The sequence below is a fragment of the Suricata suricatta genome, chromosome 9, assembly GCF_006229205.1.
Source record: "Suricata suricatta isolate VVHF042 chromosome 9, meerkat_22Aug2017_6uvM2_HiC, whole genome shotgun sequence".
Lineage (NCBI taxonomy): Eukaryota > Metazoa > Chordata > Mammalia > Carnivora > Herpestidae > Suricata > Suricata suricatta.
Genome location: NC_043708.1, coordinates 109,828,351 through 109,847,741, shown reverse-complemented (window position 1 = coordinate 109,847,741; position 19,391 = coordinate 109,828,351). Strand labels below are relative to the sequence as shown.

Genomic DNA, 19,391 nt, shown 5'->3' with positions numbered 1-19,391 from the left:
GTAGATGAATGAAAAGACCAAGGTAGGAGTGAAGACCATCCCTGTCTCTCTCCTCAGGCCTTGGCCTTCTAGTCTGCATGCTTTCAGAATAGTGACTTTTTTTTTTTTCAGTGTTGATGTAAATTCTAGTTAACATACAGTGCAATGTTGCTTTCAGAAGTAGGACTCAGTGATTCATCACCTATGTACAACACCCAGTGCTCATAATAAGTGCCTTCCTTAATACACATCACTTATCTAAGCCCATCCCCCACCCACCTCCATCAACCCTCCGTTTGTTGTCTGTCTTTAAGAGTCTCTTATGGTTTATTTCCATCTCTCTTCCTCCTTCCACCATATGTTCATCTGTTTTGTTTCTCAAATTCCACATGAGTGAAATCGTACGGTATTTGTCTTTCTCTGACTTATTTTGCAGATGGCAAGATTTCATTCTTTTAGGTAGCTGAGTAATATTCCAGTGTATGTGTGTGTGTAATGTGTAAATATCATGTCTTCTGTATCCGTTTATCAGTTGATGGACATTTGGGCTCTCTCCATAGTTTGGCTATTGTTGATAACGCTGCCATAAACATCAGGGTGGATGTACCCCTTAGAATCTGTATTTTGTATCCTTTGGGTAAATACCTGGTAGTGCAGTTGCTGGGCCATAGGGTAGTTTTATTTTTAGCTTTTTGAGGAACCACTATACTGTGTTCCAGAGTGGTTGCACCAGTTTGCACAGAATAGCAACTTCTTGGAGGCCGTTGTGCCATAAACCAAATTGACTTTTAGTCTTCTGGGTGGTTCTAATGTGTAATCTCGGAAAGAGTCCCCAAGGTAAAGGCTGGTGGTACTGAATTCACAGTATTGGAATTAGTTAGATAACTGGACTAGAATGAGTATTCTCTGTGGGGCCAAGGAGAAGGAAAATGGAAAAATATGTCATATATAAGCTGATTTCTAAAAATTTATTATCTCCACCCTAGATGGCTACTCTGGGCTCCAGACCTGATACTCAGCTGTCTACGTGACAACTTCACTTGGAGGTTAAAGAAGTATCTTAAGCTTAACATGTCCTAAACTTTGAACTCCTGGTTTTTACTACTGCCATTGCTCCATTCCTAAACAAAAACAAAATAAAAACAAGCTAATGACAAACCACCCTGCGTTTTCTGTAGTCTTATCTTAGTAACTGGCAACTCCATTCTTATAATTATTCAAGCCAGAAACTTTTGAGTCATCTTTGACTCCTTTTTCCTCACATCCCTCATTCAGTCCTTTAACAAATACCTTCACTCAAAGTATAAAATGTGTCAGAATCTCTTTCACTGCTACTGCTCTCATCCAAACCACCCTCTCCCTTGCCTGTGTTACTCTAAGAGCTTCCTTAAATAAATGGTCTTGATTCCACTTTCATCTCTATACAGTCATCTACATAGTAGCCAGAGGAAGCCTGTAAAACATTTGTATCTTTGTTTGCTGTTTACCAGTGGCTTTCCAGCTGACTCAGACTAAATGCCAGTCACTTCAGTGGTCTGCAAAGTCCATTCAATCTGGGCTCCATTCACTCTGGTTTCATCTCCTACCATCTTTGCCTTCCTTACTGAGTTTCAGCCAAACTCCTCCATGTTGTTCTTGTATATAACAAGCACACCTGTGCCTCAAGGCTTTTTTGTCTTTTATTTGGAGTGTTTTTCCCACAGATATGGGAGGGAGTGTGCACCTCAATGTTCATGACTGTGCCAAAATACACCTCAATAGAAAGACCTTGATCCCCAACCCCCCACTCAATGATGTATCTGGCATGTGGTGGGTGCTCAACAAATCTTTGTCAGATGAATGAAATACATGAATGAATACAACCAGGTGGTCCTCTGCTTGCTGTGTCTCCCCATGATGGTGTTTTAGTTAGTGTATTGCCACAGAGCTTGCTCCTTGGAGTACTGAATATGTTTTTCACTCTTTACTGGCTGAAGAAAGCTCTGAGAAAGAGTGAGCAGGTGGAGCAGTAGGTCTGAGCAGTAACCAAGTGGCTTTGGGAGAAACCTGGTGAAATGGCAACAAGATTGAGCCAGCCTGGCCCCACTCCCTTCTGCAGTGAGGAAGTTCACCTAGAAAAACAAGAAGGTGTTTCCTTTAAAACATCCTCTTTAGAAAACACCTCACCCTGAGTAGTACTGAGCAGGTTTCAGGTTGGCTGGCAGTGGTTATAGAGACAGCTTGGGACCTTGTTAATTCCATTTCTGCCCAGGTGCCTCTGGAGGTGGCCTTGGAAGCACAGTCTGAGAAATAGCAAGACTTTGGATTATTTTTAAGCCAAGAAAAAACCCAGCTCTTTTGAGGGGGAACATGGAATAAGCCCCTGATATAATACAATTGTACAGGCTTTTATAGTTTCAAAATGAGTGTTTTAAATCTTACCTATCCTTACTGGATGTAGACAGGGGCTAGAATTACCTCCATTTGATAATGGGTGCAGAAATGAAGTACAGAATAATTGAAGACCTAGCAAAGCTGGAATTTGGACTAGACCTATTGATTCTTATCTTAGCCAACTATGTGATATCTGGCCTACTTTGAGTTTTATTGCTTCCACATTACTATAACTGGTGAGATATGGTGGAAAATATTGTGAAGATCAAAGGAGGCTAAATTCAAAGAATTAGCCCCCATCTCAGGCTTCTTGGATCCTTGAAACTTACCTAATTTTTAAACCACAGGTGCTATTTCTCCCTAAGTGATCCCTTAAAGCAGAGAAGACCAGCAGCGTCTAACATGTCTAGAAATTCCCCCAAGATTGGGTTTATTGAGATTACTGCAAATCAGGTGTACAGGTCAGATTCTTAAACTGTTAATAAAATCTCTTGGGACACTGGTTGAATTTCCTGTTTATTCCTTTCTTCCCCTTGTGAAGACCAGTTTGCTGGATTCCCTCTTTCCTGGAAGAGCCTTGCCCATCAATAGTCATCAGATAGCTTCTCCAGGCATTCATTGTTTTTATATACCTTGCAGTCTTTGACTTGATTTTAAGTGTTTGACCTTAGGGATCTCTCATTTCCTTAAGGGAATATATGACATTTAGTATAATCCATAATTGTTATTAGTGCCGGCATAAAAACACCATGACTGGAAGAGGAGATGATAATAGGTTCTGTTTGCATTTTTTTTTAAAGGATGTCTTAATTTAGGGCAGTTGAGCCTGTGACTCCTCTTCTAGGAGGTTAGAGAACCACCTACATTAATAGCAGAACTTCACATATCGTAATCTTGGTATCTGCTTTGGCTGCTTTGGTGGGTGGTAGGTAGGGCATGGTTTGATTCCATTGCTCTGTTCTGACCTGAAACACATGTTATCAAAGATAAGTATGAGGATGGGCCTAAAGACTGGCTATATTAGAAGCAGGGCTCTGAGTCCGTAGGTGGGGCCTTTGTATCCTCTTCAGAATAGCCTCCCATGATAACTGTTCAACACTCTTTCTCACAGCCGCTCCTGATATCACTGGCCATAAACGGAGCGAGAACAAGAATGAAGGGCAAGATGCCATGATGTATTGCAAGTCAGTTGGCTACCCGCACCCAGAGTGGATCTGGCGCAGGAAGGAGAATGGTATGCCCATGGTGAGTAGGAGGCAGCCCTGATTCTCTATACCTGGGTCTCTGTGGTTGCTGGAGCTTCTCCTGGGGAGATCAACATCTGGACCAGTTGCTGCAACCCCTGCCATAATGGCATGGCCTTACCCTTTCTAGTTATAAATGGTTATATTACAAATTGGGAGGTCACTGACAGTCTCTATCCAGCATGGAATCCCTACATGATCTGTTAAAGCTGTCTGTCTGCTAAGCGATTAGATTGGTTTGTCTTCAAGACAGGAAGTTGAAAGAGCTAACCCCGATCTTAAATGTTTTTTTATTCTAGTCCATTTATCCTGAAGAAAATAGTTTTTGGTGTAGTCTTAACATACCTTTCTTGTTTTTTGGGAGGACAAGGCAATGAGGGCAATTACTAGTATATTCCTGGGACACAGAGAGTACTGATTAGGAATTGGGGCGACATGATGAGGCTCAAGGGCAGCCTGAGACATCGGAAATCTGACAATATCTGTTCCAGAAAGGGTCAAAGAAGACATCTTTTTCAATCTGTGGGATGATTTTTGATGGTGTTGGGGGACTCAAATATTTATTAGGCTCTCACTCTCTGTGATTTCATGATGTTTGGCCAGTCTCTCTTTCTGTCAGAGAGGGTGTCATACATTCCTTCTGTCCCCAGGCCTTGCATGCCCAGCATTATACTTTTCAGGCATCCTCTTTGATGGTCAATCATCAGAATCCGAAGGGACCCTGGAGATAATTTACGGTGCTTCTTCGGAAAGGTCGCATTATTAATCAAGTTAAATTAGTGACAAAACTGAGGAAGGGTCAAATCCAATTTTTTATTTCAAGTCCATAATTCTTCCCACTCTGATCTCTCAATAATATGTCAAGTGGTGATAAGGACTGTAACATTAACAGTGATGGGTAGATTTCAGAAACCCATTAATAAGGGGTTATGATGAGGAAGGGGAGAGGTTATTTTCAGAGCAGGTCCTGAAAAGTCAACAAAATACTTCAAAGTATTGGGAAGCAGATGCCCATTTCTCTCCTGGTATCTGGGTAAGAGAGCCCTTGACCTTCTGCCAAAGCAGATTGGGATTCCTCAGTGGGTATTTTCATCTCTTCTTATGCCTGTGAACTCTTTTTTTTTTTTTAATGTTTATTTTTGAGAGACAGAGTGTGAGCGGGGGAGGGGCAAAGAGGGAGAGAGAGGGAGACACAGAATCTGAAGCAGACTGCGGGCTCTGAACTGTCAGCACAGAGCCTGACATGGGGCTAGAACTCAAGAACCGCGAGACAAAGCTGTACGCTTAGCCTCCTGAGCCACTCAGATGCCTCTCAAGCCCGTGAACTCTTAATTATCTGTTATATTGTGAAAAACCTTTGAAATCAAATATTACTTCCTCTTCCTTTGAAGCTGTGAATCGTTTGGGAAACAAAATTTTTAAGGAAAGAGGGTTAGGGAAAAGAAAAGCAATTTCTAGGTTGATGCCTTTGAAAAACCAGTTTGTCCAACAGCCTAAACTTGATGGAGGGCTAAAATACTTTGTGTTTTTTTCTTCTAGACACACTAATTTCAGTATAGATCCCTTTTCTAGACAGATCCCATAGCTTTTTTGGACCTCTTTGTTTTTAAAGAGTTTAGTTCAGTCCTATCTAAAATTCCAGTTTTCTCTCCCATTCCCTCTCCCTAGGCTGTAAGGGGAGCAGAGGATTGTCATTCTGTCTTCTGGTTTTTCTTTCTTCTGTATGGAGCAGGAAGGAGGACAGGTATCCCTCATCTGACTTACCCTGTAGCCTGCTCTTGGTTGATGCTGCTGCTGTGGCCTCAACTAAACTAGCCTCTGAGTGGCAGGCGTCCAGATCCTGGAATTTGTAAGGACTTGTATTAGTTCTTACAAGACCAGTTCTCAGATAGGAGAGGTCTGCTCTAAATGAATCCCTCTGTTTTCTGCTTAGCTCTGGCCACAGATGATTTTTACTGCTGCGGTCTTGTCACATAGAAGGCAACTGACCCTCTCAGGGAAACATGAACATCAAGTCTCTTCAAATGGTGGGAGTATAGGCAACTTTGCCTATACAGGTCTCCTGCCTAAACAGATACCCACTGGAAAAAGATTTTCTTCTTGGCACCCCCAGTCTGAGTGATTCTCTTGGCACCTGTTCCACTCAGCTACAGGGTGGAAAGCTGCATGCAGTGCCAAGTATAACTCTCTTTCTGTCACCTCCAATCCCATCTAATGTGGTGATGACATGAGGGGTAAGGTAGCTTGACGGGCTCCCTCTAGTAAGCCTTAGCAGGACTATTTGCCCCAATTTGCTTGAACCTTTTTTTTCAAGAGATAGGTTAATTTTTAAAAAGTAATCATAATTTCTGACCATAAATGTAAAAATTACAGTAGTATTAAATATGATGTTCTAAGTATCCTCATTAGAAGGCAGATTTAAGAAACAAAAATATAATGATATGTTGCTTAAAAGATAATCCACATATAACAAAATAATACAGAAGTGTTAAAATGAAAATGATGGACAGTGATATAGTGAAATTCTATAAAAAGAAAGAGCAAGTGGAAATACTAACATCACAGAAAGTGAACTGCAAATAAAAAACATTAAACCAGTGTACTTGGGTGGCTCAGTCAGTTATGCGTCCAGCTTCAGCTCAGGTCATGATCATGAGTTTGAGACAGGCATTGGGCTCTCTGCCCCTCCCCTGCTCACTTGTGCTTGTGCTTTCTCTCTCTCTCTTTCTCTCTCTCTCTCTCTCTCACACACACACACACACACACACACACACACACACACACTCACTTTTTCTCTCTCAATATTAAAAAATACTTAAAAAGATTAAACTGACTTCCTTTTTATCACGATAAGAGGACTAATCCATGCTAAAGACAAAGCTATCATGATCATTTTACACTACGTAGTATAGTTTCAAAATGAATGAAGCAAAAACTGGAAATATAGCCAGAAGCACAATTATATGATGGCAAGCTTACATATATTTTTAGTCCTTGACAGATGAGATGGAAAATGACAAACACTGTAGAAGGTTTGAACATCTAATGACTAAGGTGACGGTCTTGATGCTGAAACCTAAGTATCAGTCACTATCAGTTATAATGTATGTGAACACTTCCTAAGTTCAAGTTAATGGTATTTGAATCCTTTAAAAACGTAAATATATATATATATGTATAAATTTTTATTATTGAAGTATAGTTGACATAATGTTACATTAGTTTCAGGTATATAGTATAGTATTTGACAGTTCTGTACATAATGTAGCGCTCACCACAGTTAAGTGTAGACACCATCTGTTACCATACACGTCACTACAGTATTATTGACTCTGTTTCCTACGCTGTACTTTCATCCAAGAATATGGGATACCTTTGATGCTTCACCTGTAGCAATAGGAGAAGTCCTCACTCAATAACTTATTATGCATTGATTAAAAAGGTTAAAATTTCTTGCTTATAATGGTATTCAGAAAATACCCAGTGAAGGCCAATGGATCAAAGAAGACATTAATCACTTTTGATTGTAAGTGAAAAACACGGGATTAGTGAGCCAGTAGAGCAGGGGTGAGAGAAGTTGGCAGCCTTCCAAGTCCTCGAGTTGAAGCTTTATGGGGTAACTTGTTTTGAAGCTGCGTTTGCCATTTCAGCCGTACCCACCCTCAGCTACAGGCATGGTTGTGTGCTATCGCTAGACATCCTTCTGGGGATCTTCTTCCCCTTTTCCTCTCTGCTATTTCTGCGTATGCTTTAGTTGTTGCGTAACGACTGGTACGTGAGTCCATTTTCCCCCAGCGGTTACCCCAAGGGTTCTGTGCTGTAAGCCTGTCCCAGCTCCATCCAGAGCCCTGCTCGTCACGCTCACCTCCGCCTTCCCACACGGGCCTGGAGCACTCCCCTCCCTCGCCTCCCCGCAATCTAGTGCATAAGCTACCTCTTCTCTGAAGCTTCCCTGACTCTCTCTGGCACCGGCCACTCACTCTACCCCACAGTACTCCATACATACCCTCTGTTGGGTCTTCTTGTCACGTTCTTATGACCATCCCTCTGGACGTCTGGTTCCTGGTTCCCTCTTGAGGCCAATTTTCTTGTACATTTTTGTGCTCTACTTTTCCCTCTTTTACCTTCCTCTTAGGATATAAGACATGTAGCATACATTAGTAAATAGTTGATTGGTTGAATAAACTTTTCTTTAACCCTGTAATTCTGAACGGAAAGGGCAGTTACGAATTTCTGTGCTCTCACTAGGAGCAAGTTTGTAGTGTTGTTTCTGGAGGAAGTTTAAGGAGATTTTCCATAATTCACCAAGCATGAAGTAGATGTGCCGACTCTGAAGTCATCAGACAGGCCTGAGGTTAGCATATATGCCTGACCGTGGAGGTCACACCCCTCCTCCTCCTCTCTCTTCCTGTGGTATGGTTTCTTAGAATATGGTATTTGAAGTAGCATTTCCTAGATTGAGTTGGTCTTTTCTGAGGCTACAGGGTAGGACTCCTGGTTACTTCATAGAAGTTGGAGAAGTCTGAAGGACCATCTGCGAGGGAGGCCTTAGCCTGGCTCTACCAGAAGTTTACTGATGTCGTGTTGTTGTTGTTATTGAAAGGAAGTTAGTAATGAAGGGCTCACAAGTTCCCTGGACAAAGATGGTCCTAGACAATGCTCCCTTAGCCCAGCCAGTGGTCTTGCTAAAAATGGAGAACAGTGCCACCTTATCTTGGACATAGACTAAACTACTCTGACTTTTGTGTGTCTTCCCTTTTTCCACCTCTGAGCAGGACATTGTCAATACTTCTGGCCGCTTCTTTATCATCAACAAGGAAAATTATACTGAGCTGAACATCATGAATCTCCAGATCACAGAAGACCCTGGCGAGTATGAATGTAATGCTACCAACTCCATTGGCTCTGCCTCCGTTGTCACCATCCTCAGGGTACGGAGCCACCTGGCCCCCCTCTGGCCTTTTTTGGGAATTCTGGCTGAAATCATCATCCTGGTGGTGATCATTGTTGTGTATGAGAAGAGGAAGAGGCCAGATGAAGTTCCTGATGGTAAGAGCATCCCTACAAAACAGCTATAATGTTGGGGTTGGTTCCTTGGGATGGTTTCCAAGCACCCAAAGAGGACTATAAGAATGTTGGGGTTCAATCCCAAAAGGAGAGAAGAAAATTCTTTTACTGGTTCCTTAATCCCTACCCCTAAGATTAGCCACCTCGAGCTATAATTATTAGCTCTGCCCCTCCATTTGGGTGTTCTCCAAGCCCCACTCCCATCTGCCCTTCAGGCCCCATGTGGGGAATGGGCAGCTGTCAGTCTCTTTGTTCAGCTCTGTCCTCCTTTAATACAGATCAACAGGCAGATTGAGCTTGAGGAGAATCCAAGTCAAGCCTAGAAGCCACCCCAAGATCGCAGGCCACCTGGCCTTTCAGGCAGATTTAAGGTATCTAATTGGTTGTCACCTGGTTGCCTCGTGTAGCCCCTGTAGGTAACTGACCCAGTCCAGTCAAATTGTTCTTGAGAAAAGCCATTGGAACAAGCCAGCCTTTGGTTCCCTTGGTTGGTCCTTTTGATAGGTTTTCAAGTTTCTTGGTGAAGCAGGCACCTAGCATTTGGCTTGTCTGTCTCATGGACAAAATCGTGGAGTCTGATGCATCCACCCCCGCCCCCCCGCCCCCACAACTTTTAAGATAGAGATAGCTAAGCAGTAACACCTGGAGCCCATGCCCCCAGGGCGGCACCCTCAGCCTGATGGAGTGCCAGAGATGGGAGTGGATAGAGTAGCAGTAGGACTACAGTGAACTTTTAAGTCTGGAAAGAAAAGGATCTTAGATTTTGGGACATGATTATGTTAGAAAACTCCTAGGAAATCTTTTTTTTTTTTTTGGTTTTGGTTTTGGTTTTGTTTTGTTTTGTTTTGTTTTGTTTTGTCATGGGTATTCCATTTCTAACCCAGGGATTACAGTCAGGGGACAACTCCTGCTGGAGACTTGTATCAGTAGTACCTTCAGCTTTCTGACTAGCTCCCCACCCTCCTGTCTTGTAAGGTCACCAGCATATTAATTGGCCACTTGTCCATCACTGACTAGATGAGAAAGGTGTGTGCCCAAGTTCAGTAGAGGTGCGCCTTGGGTGATAGTGTGGATGCCAACTCCAGTGTGACTGTTCTGGGCCTGTGCCTGTGCACTGTGGTCCCGTGCCCCGCCCCACAGAGTTGTCCTTGGCCCTGCAGCTGACCAGCAGGATTGCAGCCCCAACCATGTGTGTCTGTGGAGAATACTAAGGGAGGTCTGCTGCTCTCTCGGAAGGCTTGCAGCCCAGAGCCATGCCGGTGGCATCAGCCTCTCTGGAAGGCCATGTTTGAGAACAACAGCCTCTTCCCCTCTTTTCCTTTCTTCTCAGCACCTCCAAATCTCTGCCCTAAGTAGAAGGGAGAATTCTAGGGAGGCTGTTGAAAAGATTCGTTGTTGAAACTAACAACACATGTAGGGAGCCCTGGCAGACCCCTCCCAGAGTACGTGCAGCAGTGAGCTAGATGGAGGAGTGAGGCGGATGCCAGCTGGTTCCCTGCAACAGCAGTGTGCCCCCGGGACTTTGACGTTTCTTCCCCTGGCTGCACAGAACTGCTGTTCTACGAGGTGAACTGCATTCTTGGGGTTTCCCATATGCATAATGCTTTTTTTTCTAGATTTTTCTCTTTCCTGCTATAAATTAGAACTCCCAAGGCAGAATACCTATATTTAGGCCTGAGAGTAAGGGAAGTTGTCTGTATTTCCAGCACAGCTCTTTAGAAGCAGTTATGCCTCAGTCCTGCAAAGGGATTTTTGTTCCCTCAGAATGCTTTTGCTTTACTCAGTATCACCTTGCTCCGCCTTCCCTTTGGAAAGGTGGAGAAGCAAAATATCAGGTAGGAAAGGGCAAAGATGGGCTTCATAACTTGATATTTTATTTTAAGATGATGAGGCTGGCTGCTGCTCTCTCAGCACAGGGATACATTGGCTTAGCTTGTCCCCATCAGAGGTTCTGGTCTTCCTCGTCGGAAGCCACTTTACCAGGTGACTCTCCCAGCGTGTCTGGAGGACATTTGGGTTAGATTTGAGAAATGGTTAGTACTGGTTCTGCCAAGTGCAGACACCTGCCCAGGGAAGCGACTGTCTTAGAAGAGCTAGAGTTCCATGGCCGTTGAACTCAAGTGGTGGCCAGTTGAGTAGAGGAGACCTCAGTGGCCAGCAAATCTTCTGAATGGCTTCCTGAAGGGAAGCTACCTCTTTTAAGCTAAATTATTAGACCGTGGATGAATCCTACATAAAAGACGTGGGTAAGTGCAAACTAAAATCTCATTGCTCCGATCTCTTGGAAGAAATGTAACGCAAGCAGTGTTTATTTTTTTGTTCTTGAATTGGGGCAGCAGACTGGGATGCTGGAATTATTGCAGTGTTCACTGCCTCTCTGCTCCCTTCCCGACAGCCAGCGCGGCCCAGGCTCCATTCTCCATCTCTACTTCCCTGCCTTGCTCCAGCATTTCCATCTCAGAGATTTCTCTTTTTGTCTGCCTCCTTCTCTCAAACCATCCCTGCTCCTATGCCCCTTTATTTCTTGTCCTCCTGGAATTAATCATTAAAGGAAAAAAAAAAGTTGATTGTTCTTCAGTGAGTTTTCCTCAACGCTGGGACTTTTTTCCCCAGCCAGTTTCCCCTCAATTCCTATGCATCTGTGTAAGAGCAGTGTCCTCATCTGCTTTCTTCCCACATACCCTGTCCCCAGGTCTACATATAGAGATGCAGGCACTCCTTTGTGGAATGAATGAAGAAGTACCTTCCACCCGATACAAATCGGGAGTGTTAGAGGTGATGAATTTTTATCAGATAGCCATCTGTGGCTGTTGACTTACTTATGCCACTGTAAAAATGGATTTTTGTAATATGCCTGACATGCTTTCTCTGCCAGAATTGCTACTTTTTATTATCAGGGTAGACCTAGGATTTATTTCTGACTTACTGAACTTTTTCTTATATGAAAAAATTTCATGTAAAACTCATAATACTCATATTTGAGTAGTCTGTGAGTTCTTAGAAACACAGCCCCTTATCAGAAAAGCACTAAGTGAAGTTTAAAACTATACCCATGCACAAATCTGAACTTAGAGTGTTTACTCCAAGTATGCTTTACCAGAAAAGCAAATACTGCTTTAGATTCTCACATTATAAATGTTTAGGGTAAGGTCTAGCTGCTTCCACAAGGGGGAGGAAAACAATAAAAGGCCTCCGTATCTTAGTCTGGAGTCTACTCAGAACATTTTATAAGCAAAATTCACAGTAACTCCCTTTAAAGCCCCTGTCATTTCTTTAAGGATCAGTGGCCAGTAGGTTGGTTGTCTTCTAGGTAGATCATCTGCATATCACCTTTTACCTTCAGGGTTTTCAGGAACAGATGAATCATGGAGCCAAATAAGGGCTTTGGTTTTTCACTTTACTCATCTCGTGACTACATTCTCTAAATACATTAAATGATCATTTTCTAAAAAGACTGGGTCCAGCCAGTATCTCCCTAGCCTCCCACCCATCCAGCAGCTCACATGCTTGGAGCAGACCTTCTGTGCTGGTTCTCTGCTGATGGAAGCCAACGGGTTAGTGTGTGCTTCCTAGCCTGCCCCTCCCCACTCACCTGGGGAGATGAGGCAGAACCTGCGCCATTGTCTACTGGACATTTTAGTGACTGCACGTGAAAACAATAGGAGTTGACTTAAGAAAGGCAGTGGGGGCATCCAGAAGAGTTTTCTATTCTCACGTTAGGGAGATAATTTTCATCAGCAGTTCAAAGGTACTCTTTTAAGTTACTGGTGGAGAAGATAGCTGAGGTTTTGGGGGGACCATTTTTAGTGGCTCTGATGTATTCAAACTCTTTTAGATACTCTACAGTTAAGAGCGATTGTGAGGTTTGAAAAGCCTATCAGTTGGGAATACGAAGCTTTACATAAGCCAGGAATGTTGGCAAAGAAATGTGATTTTTAAAATGATAGGCAAAACACACCTTTCATTGTATCTTCGCTAGGGGTCATCTGAGTAACACACCACCTTATGGAGAAGTTACAGTGGGACCAAACATGAAAGGAAACTGGGAGTAACTTAATCACTCTCTGGTTTAATGCTATTCCGCTGAGAGGAGGCAAAATTTAAGCAGGTTTAGAAACTAAAAGTCCATCCTCAGTGAGGTGAAGGCAGGGAAAAAGGAACTTTGACCAGACAGCCCCCTCTTGGTCATTGTGACTGGAAAGCCATCTTTTTGGAGGTGCTACCATGTCAGGTAACCCGTTGTTTAGTGGGCATCACAGAGCACCCTTCCCGATGACGCGGCCGTGTGATCTAGGGGACTGAGGGCCGGAGGACGTCTGGTTGGGAAGACGGCAGTCCCACCAGGAACGTCACTCTCCTGGGTGGATTCCAGAAGCATCTTGTTTCCCTTCTCCCGTCCTCTTCCTCTCATCTAGCCAGTGGTTGTGAGCAATGCCCAGGTGAAGAGAGGAGCCCTTGTTTAAGCAGCTATCTTTTGGCCTGAGGGTTTGGGGTATGTTGATATTTGTCGGTTACTATGACTTCTTTTTTTTCCCCCCTCAATTGCATCAAACCCTTAAAACATGGTGGTAAGTGAGCGATATGCATGCTTTTGGAGTTTGTTTAATCTCCGCTTCAGTCTATACGATGCACAGTTCATGATGTTAACACTTTTCTTCAAGTTTACTTCATTCACTTTCACAACTAATTTGGATTTCAGTTTGCTGTTCAATCCTCATTTACTTTTTGATTTTCGTACCCTTTTTTCTGTAGTTCTGTTCTTTCCCTCTCCTGATTTCCCTGTTAGGGTCAGGTTGGGGTTTTTTTTTTTGTCTGACCTGTAAAGGGAGAGTGGTGCTGCAGACAGTGACTCAGTCCAGGACAGTAGGAGACACGAGGCTCTTTTCTTGATTGCTTGCAAATGTGCAGGTGGACTTGGGGAGAGAAATGAAGTGAGACTCAGACACTGCTGTGACTAGCGCCCGCTCCCACTTGCGGCATGGCAGCTGCACCGGAGCCGCTGTTGCTAAAACCCCAACAGGTGGCCCTTTGCACGTTACCAGCTTGTCGGGCTGGAAGACAACACCACTGGGTGGACAGCAGGGCATACCCCCACCACCGAAAGGAAAGCTTGCGTGTGAGGTGCTCGGGCCGGTGCCGACAGCGTCACGCTTTGAGAAGAGTAGCTTGGCTATCGCGATGTCCCCCGCCCTTGCTTTTTTCACCTTGGGAGTAGATTGGTGGTGTTCTTGTCAGTTATCTTTAGAACTTTGTGTCTTCCGGTGCACAGCCAGAGCACTAGAACTACCCTGTTTGCTCCTGTGTCTTTTCCTTTAAGTCCCTGAAGTGCTTAGTTCCTAGCATGTAGCTGCTGGCTTGGCCGGGATGCTGAGAGCAGCTGGGTGTTGTGGCGAGGGTAGGTTTAGGCTGGGCCCATGCGTCTCAGTCCTGGTATGTCTTCGTGTATCTTCACTGCATACACAGCACACAGATGTCTCGGGTGTCCTTGAGTCTTAGTTTGTTCTTCGTACCTGTTCAATAGTGTACTGTTAATAGTAGAATCCTGTGGACACTGGTGTGTCGCTAGCCTGTTGTTTTGGCTGAGAAGTCATTGACTTGTGGTTAGTTTGTTTGTTTTTTTAATCTTTTTTTGCTCCAGTCACTGTGTGTGCTGGCGGTGGCTTTGCCTCTCCGTTGCCTCGAAGGACCAGGTGGAGCAATGTCTCCCTGTGACAGACATTACTCCTGACGTGTGCGCCTGCAGATGCCTACACTGAGACTGTAATCTCCATAACTGCTTCATGTGCACCAAGCCCCCTTGTGGAATCCTGCTGAGAGTTTTTCCAGAAGCCTTCAGTGAAACCAAACTGTTCGGAATCATTTAGTCTACCTGACTGGTGTAAAACAGAAAAACTAAGAGCACTTGCTTGTTCCCTCCCCATGTATGTACAGCCCTGCTCGGAGGGGAGCAAGTTGCCCTTAGTTGAAACAGGAAAGAAAAACATAAATCAGAATCATGAAGTGCCAATTTAAGAAGGCTTCTAAACTCAGATAATGTAATAAGCCGTTTGGTTTAAAAAAAATATATATCTCATGGCTCATCTGGATTCGGGTTCTGGTTTTGGCCAGGGCTCGGGTTGAGGCTGTCTTTCTGTCTGAAGTCTTTTCTAGAGGGACGTCACCACTATTCAGCTTTCCCTAATGTATCACAGAATATTCTGGTTATGCGTTCACTTGTGCTGGCATGGCCCAGCTGGGCTGACCCAGTATTAGGTTGAACTGTTGTGGCTTCCTCTCCCTCAACCTCATTCGCCAGACTAAAGACTCTCCTAAAGATTACAAACCAGCAGGAACAGTGTCCTTTGGAGAAGTGAGGATGTGTGGCTAAATTTATAGAACATACACATCCATCCACACTGCAGGATTGAGCCATGCATTGCATTCACCACAAGAAAACAAACAGCAGGATTTTACAACTGAAATGTTGGTTTGTGTTCTCATCTAAGAGTGAACCACTGGAACTTGGGGACAAGATGAGTATAATATCGCAGCCTGTCTGTCCGCTACAGTTGCAGTTTTTCATGACAAGCATTCCCAGTGTCAACTAAAACCATTGAAACAACATACCTGCCATTAAAAACTCGAATCTAGAAGTAATAACTCCATGAGTGTTTTGCACCTCCAGATGGAATGGCCTTGAATAAATGCTATGAATAGCCATGTTTGCCACTTGCCATTTGCTCTCCTTTTAATCCTTATGTAGAGTCTCACGATTTTCTCCTTTCTCCTCCTGTCTCTCAATGGATTATTAAAACACTGAATACCTTACAGACGATGAACCAGCTGGGCCAATGTAAGTACTTTGTTGGACGTTGATTCAGTGGTTTGTTTTATTTTGTATTTGCAGTGTAACTGAATGGGGTAGCTAAGGTTGTGGGGGAGCCAGTGAGTGAATATGAGTATTGTAGTGTAGACTAGACTCCCTAGCTACACGGACATGGAGCTGACAGCCATTTGATTGCCAGAACAGGCTGTGCAGTTTTGTTTTCAGTAACAATATAAAGAGGAATGCCATGCAAAAAAATTGTTTAAAATTTTGCACATCCTAATTAAATTGATAGTATGGGGGAAATGACCAGTAGTATATCAGAGACTTCCAGTTTTGTAGAAGTTAATTTCAAGCTGCACTATTTCAAGCTAGATAAGCTGTCTGGCTCCATTAACAGTTGCATGTATCCAATACAGATGGTTCTGCAAATTTTGAATCAGTCCAAGATAAGTTGACTCTCCTAGTTGGGGACTATGGAGTAAGAGGCAGACATGCCCCAAATGGCAACGTGCCAGAGGGCATAGCACTGCCTGTATGTAAATATCTTTTATCATTTGGGAAGAGACTGGTGTTCAGTAGAGAAGAAACTACTATTCGTACACCTTTATAATAATTAGATTACAGTTTGTAAATCAGATGGAAAGTTAATCTGAATTATTGTCTGCCTTGGGAATCAAAAGGATTAACTGAAGATGTGTACACACTTTACACAAAGAATATTTTTATTGACTGATGTTGTGCAGTAAAATTTCTTACGATACCAGGGATGGTAGTAAGTGAAAGAATCCCTGTATTTCCATGTGTTATAATTTCAAGAGTTGCTATTTTGAGTTTAACTCTTACAATGCAATTTTTCCTCCAAAGGAAAACCAACTCTACCAACAATCACAAAGATAAAAACTTGCGCCAGAGAAACACAAATTAAATACTGCTTACGATGTAAGTATGGCCTTCTTTAGAAATTTTAAAAATTATATGCAAATGAATGTTGCCTATGTTGACCTTGTTACATTATTCTTCGGTAGTTGGTGGCATGTTGTAGGATCTATTAGTTCATTTCAGAGCTGCTAATGCTGATAGAACGAGGTCGGTCTGCCCTCCATCCAGTACAGCAGCTGGGAAGGAACATTTCCAGCTGTGGTGTTCCACATATTTATATAAGTGCCATTTCAGAATATGTATGGTGTTTCAAAATTCATACTTTGCACCACTATTTAGCTGTATCTTAAAAAAAAAAGGTAAAAACTGTCACCTTAGGTGGATTATTCCCAGAGGCCAGTTAATTCCACTTGGCTTGTGAGGGCAAGGCCAGAATGGTGGCTGGGCCAGAGTGCCTTGCGTGCAGGCACATGGAGATCAGAATTTCACACCACATCCCTGAGCGTGCTGTCTGACCAAAGCTTTCTTTTATGTGGGATTTGGTATAGTCATCAGTGAAAGTGCAGATTCCCTTTTAATTTCCAAATACTTTCTCTTCACAGATCTTTAGGTTCCTGAAACTGGTGGCAACATGATCTGCTAAATTTTCTGCTTGGACTTCTTTGGTTCTCTCCCCTTTTAAGTGAGCAGCACCACAAACGACTGTCTAAAGCATGCCTTATTTAGCCTTTCCTGTAAGGGTGATCTAGTCAGGTACATTTTAAACAATGCTTCAGTGTAGAAGGTGTAAACTATTTTGGGCTTGATGTGCTGTGAATGTTGCTTCTTTCCCCCCTTTGTTAAAATATTTAAGTAGAAGTGAAAGGTCCCATGAGGATCGGATCATGCATGCGCCATTTTTTACTTAATGCAGCTGTTAAATTGGCAAAGCTCTAAAATGCACTGCTGCCATCTAGTGGTAACATTTTTGTAAAGTACAGCAAAACCTACAGATATATACAGTATATAAATATATATAAATATATATTTATATTTTTGGGGGTGGGAGAAATCCAAAATAAAATAAATGCTTGTTTCATTTTTTAGCTGCTGATATTCATTCCTTATGTATGTTGTCAGATGAGGAAATTGTGCAGTTCTGGTACATAAAGATGAGTAATATAAACTGAAATCTATAATTTTAAGGGCTTAACCTACGACTTTGATAAAAAGCTGGAACACTCCACTGAATGGATATATTGAATTGCAGTATATATGTATGATTGCTTTTTAAGTGATTTTTTTCTCTTTTGTTAAATCATGTAAATTCTGAAATCCTTTTGCACTGATGTTTTGAACCTTACTGTACATTCAATTAAGGCGAACTTTTATAATTTACCTTTTGTTTTCAATGACCTTGAAATGTCATAGCATGGTATTCTATGCAACTAGTTATCCTCTGGGGTTGACACTGTATTTTTCACATTGATTTAAAACGGTTGAGTGTAGATTTTCTCACCCAGCAGGGTTCTCATGCGGTGTGTAACCGTAGATGCATGTACTTGTGTTTTGTGTGTTGAAGTGCAATGATGTATAAAAAAGTGGATTCACTGTTTTTAAAAATAAAACATTGATAAAAGGTGTTTGGAATAATACTCTTTATTCTTGTATCTAATCTTAGGAGGAAGCACCTTTTCAGCACTTTCAAGTTCCTTGGTTCTATATGTATGCGGAGTGTTAATTTCTCAACCCTGTCAGCTTTTTAAGTTCCTTTTCCACCTCTTCCACAAATGCGGGGAAATGCTGGTCCATGAGGCACAAGCGTAGAAAGGGGCCTAACTCTTCTGTGTCCCACGCAGCTTGTTCATGGGCTGGGGACAGCTCCTCCGACACCAGGAGAGACTGTGGGATTTCAGATAGATTATTAGCAATTAGAGCCAAAAGCAATGGCCTGAATAACGGAACACAGAAAAACTGCTTTAAGGAAATACTAGGGAAATACCAAAAATGAGTATTTAGTAGCTCTACAGGGTTCCCTTTATATAATGTCTCTGACTACACATAGGAAGTGAGATAAACTTACCCTTAAGCATTTCAAATTAATGAGATGATTTACAAAGTTAAAATCCTGCTTTAGTGAATACTGTGTTAACATTTGGTGGATAAGAAAGTTGTCAAAGAGGGGCGCCTGGGTGGCTCAGTCAGTTGAGCGTCTGGCTTTGCCTCGTGGTTTGTGGGTTTGAGCCCTGCATCAGGCTGTGCGCCGACAGCTCAGAGCCTGTCTTCAGATTCTCTCTCTCAAAAATAAACAAACAAAAAAATGTCGAATGGATGTGAGCTGTTCACCATGTGGAAGGTGGTCACAAATTCACTGTCCAAAGGACATAATTAGCTCACTCATGTCTCTTTCCAGTTGGATTCATGAAGTCTGACAGGGAGAAGCATGTAACTCTCACCGCAGTGAGGACACAGACATTCCCACAGCTCCCCACCTCCCACCAAAAATTTCTTCATGCTGCCTGCACTCTTACTGCCAACCCCGGGCAAGCAACCACCGATCTGCCTTCCATTACTTTGTAGCTTTGCCTTTTCCAGAATGTCATAAAAGGAAGTTCTTTAATGTCAAGCATTTTTTCACGTTTGCCACCTGTATGTCTTCTCTGGTAACTTGCAGTGTTTTAAAACCAGCTGAGGGGTGCCTGGGTGGCTCAGTCAAGTCCTAACTCTTGATTTTGACTCAGGTCATGATCTCATAGTTTGGGGATTGAGCCCTGTGTCAGGCTCTGTGCTGACAGTGTGGAGCCTGCTTGGGATTCTCTCTGCCCTTCCCCCACTCATGCTCAGTATCTTCTTTCAAAATAAACTTAAAAAAAAAAAAAAAACCCAAACCAGCTAGGTTGCCAATATTTAAACACTAGAGTTCAAAGGAAAGTCTGATTGTGCTTGGCACTTTGGAAGATAACGGCGGCAGCAGATCCAGTCTCCTGTGATCCGGCGGGCTCCAGCCCTGCGGTGTTCTGTCTACACTTGCTGCTTTGACTTAGTCGTCATATTTACGACTA

General features: G+C 42.9%; 2 protein-coding genes and 1 long non-coding RNA gene across 4 annotated transcripts in view; 1 reads left to right on the top strand and 2 right to left on the bottom strand.

Moving 5' to 3' along the window:
* NPTN (neuroplastin) overlaps nucleotides 1-17,972 on the top strand; it is a 72,508-nt gene extending 54,536 nt beyond the window's left edge. The window contains exons 5-9 of one of the 2 annotated variants that reach the window (XM_029952552.1): nucleotides 3,464-3,597; nucleotides 8,372-8,645; nucleotides 15,474-15,495; nucleotides 16,336-16,410; nucleotides 16,953-17,972. In XM_029952552.1, coding sequence (XP_029808412.1) covers nucleotides 3,464-3,597; nucleotides 8,372-8,645; nucleotides 15,474-15,495; nucleotides 16,336-16,396 — 491 coding nt within the window. In that variant the 3' untranslated portion in view covers nucleotides 16,397-16,410; nucleotides 16,953-17,972. The remainder of the gene's footprint in view (nucleotides 1-3,463; nucleotides 3,598-8,371; nucleotides 8,646-15,473; nucleotides 15,496-16,335; nucleotides 16,411-16,952) is intronic. The other variant, XM_029952553.1, reaches the window with a different exon arrangement.
* Nucleotides 12,713-13,608, bottom strand: LOC115302623. The gene is made up of 2 exons (XR_003913563.1): nucleotides 13,481-13,608; nucleotides 12,713-13,142 (listed from the first exon to the last, which is right to left on the bottom strand). It is a non-coding gene; the product is annotated as an uncharacterized LOC115302623 (long non-coding RNA).
* The window catches only part of REC114 (REC114 meiotic recombination protein), a 112,145-nt gene continuing 110,724 nt past the window's right edge, over nucleotides 17,971-19,391 (bottom strand). Inside the window, exon 6 of the mRNA XM_029952554.1 lies at nucleotides 17,971-18,231. Within this exon, the coding sequence (XP_029808414.1) occupies nucleotides 18,067-18,231 (165 nt within the window). The 3' untranslated portion in view covers nucleotides 17,971-18,066. The remainder of the gene's footprint in view (nucleotides 18,232-19,391) is intronic.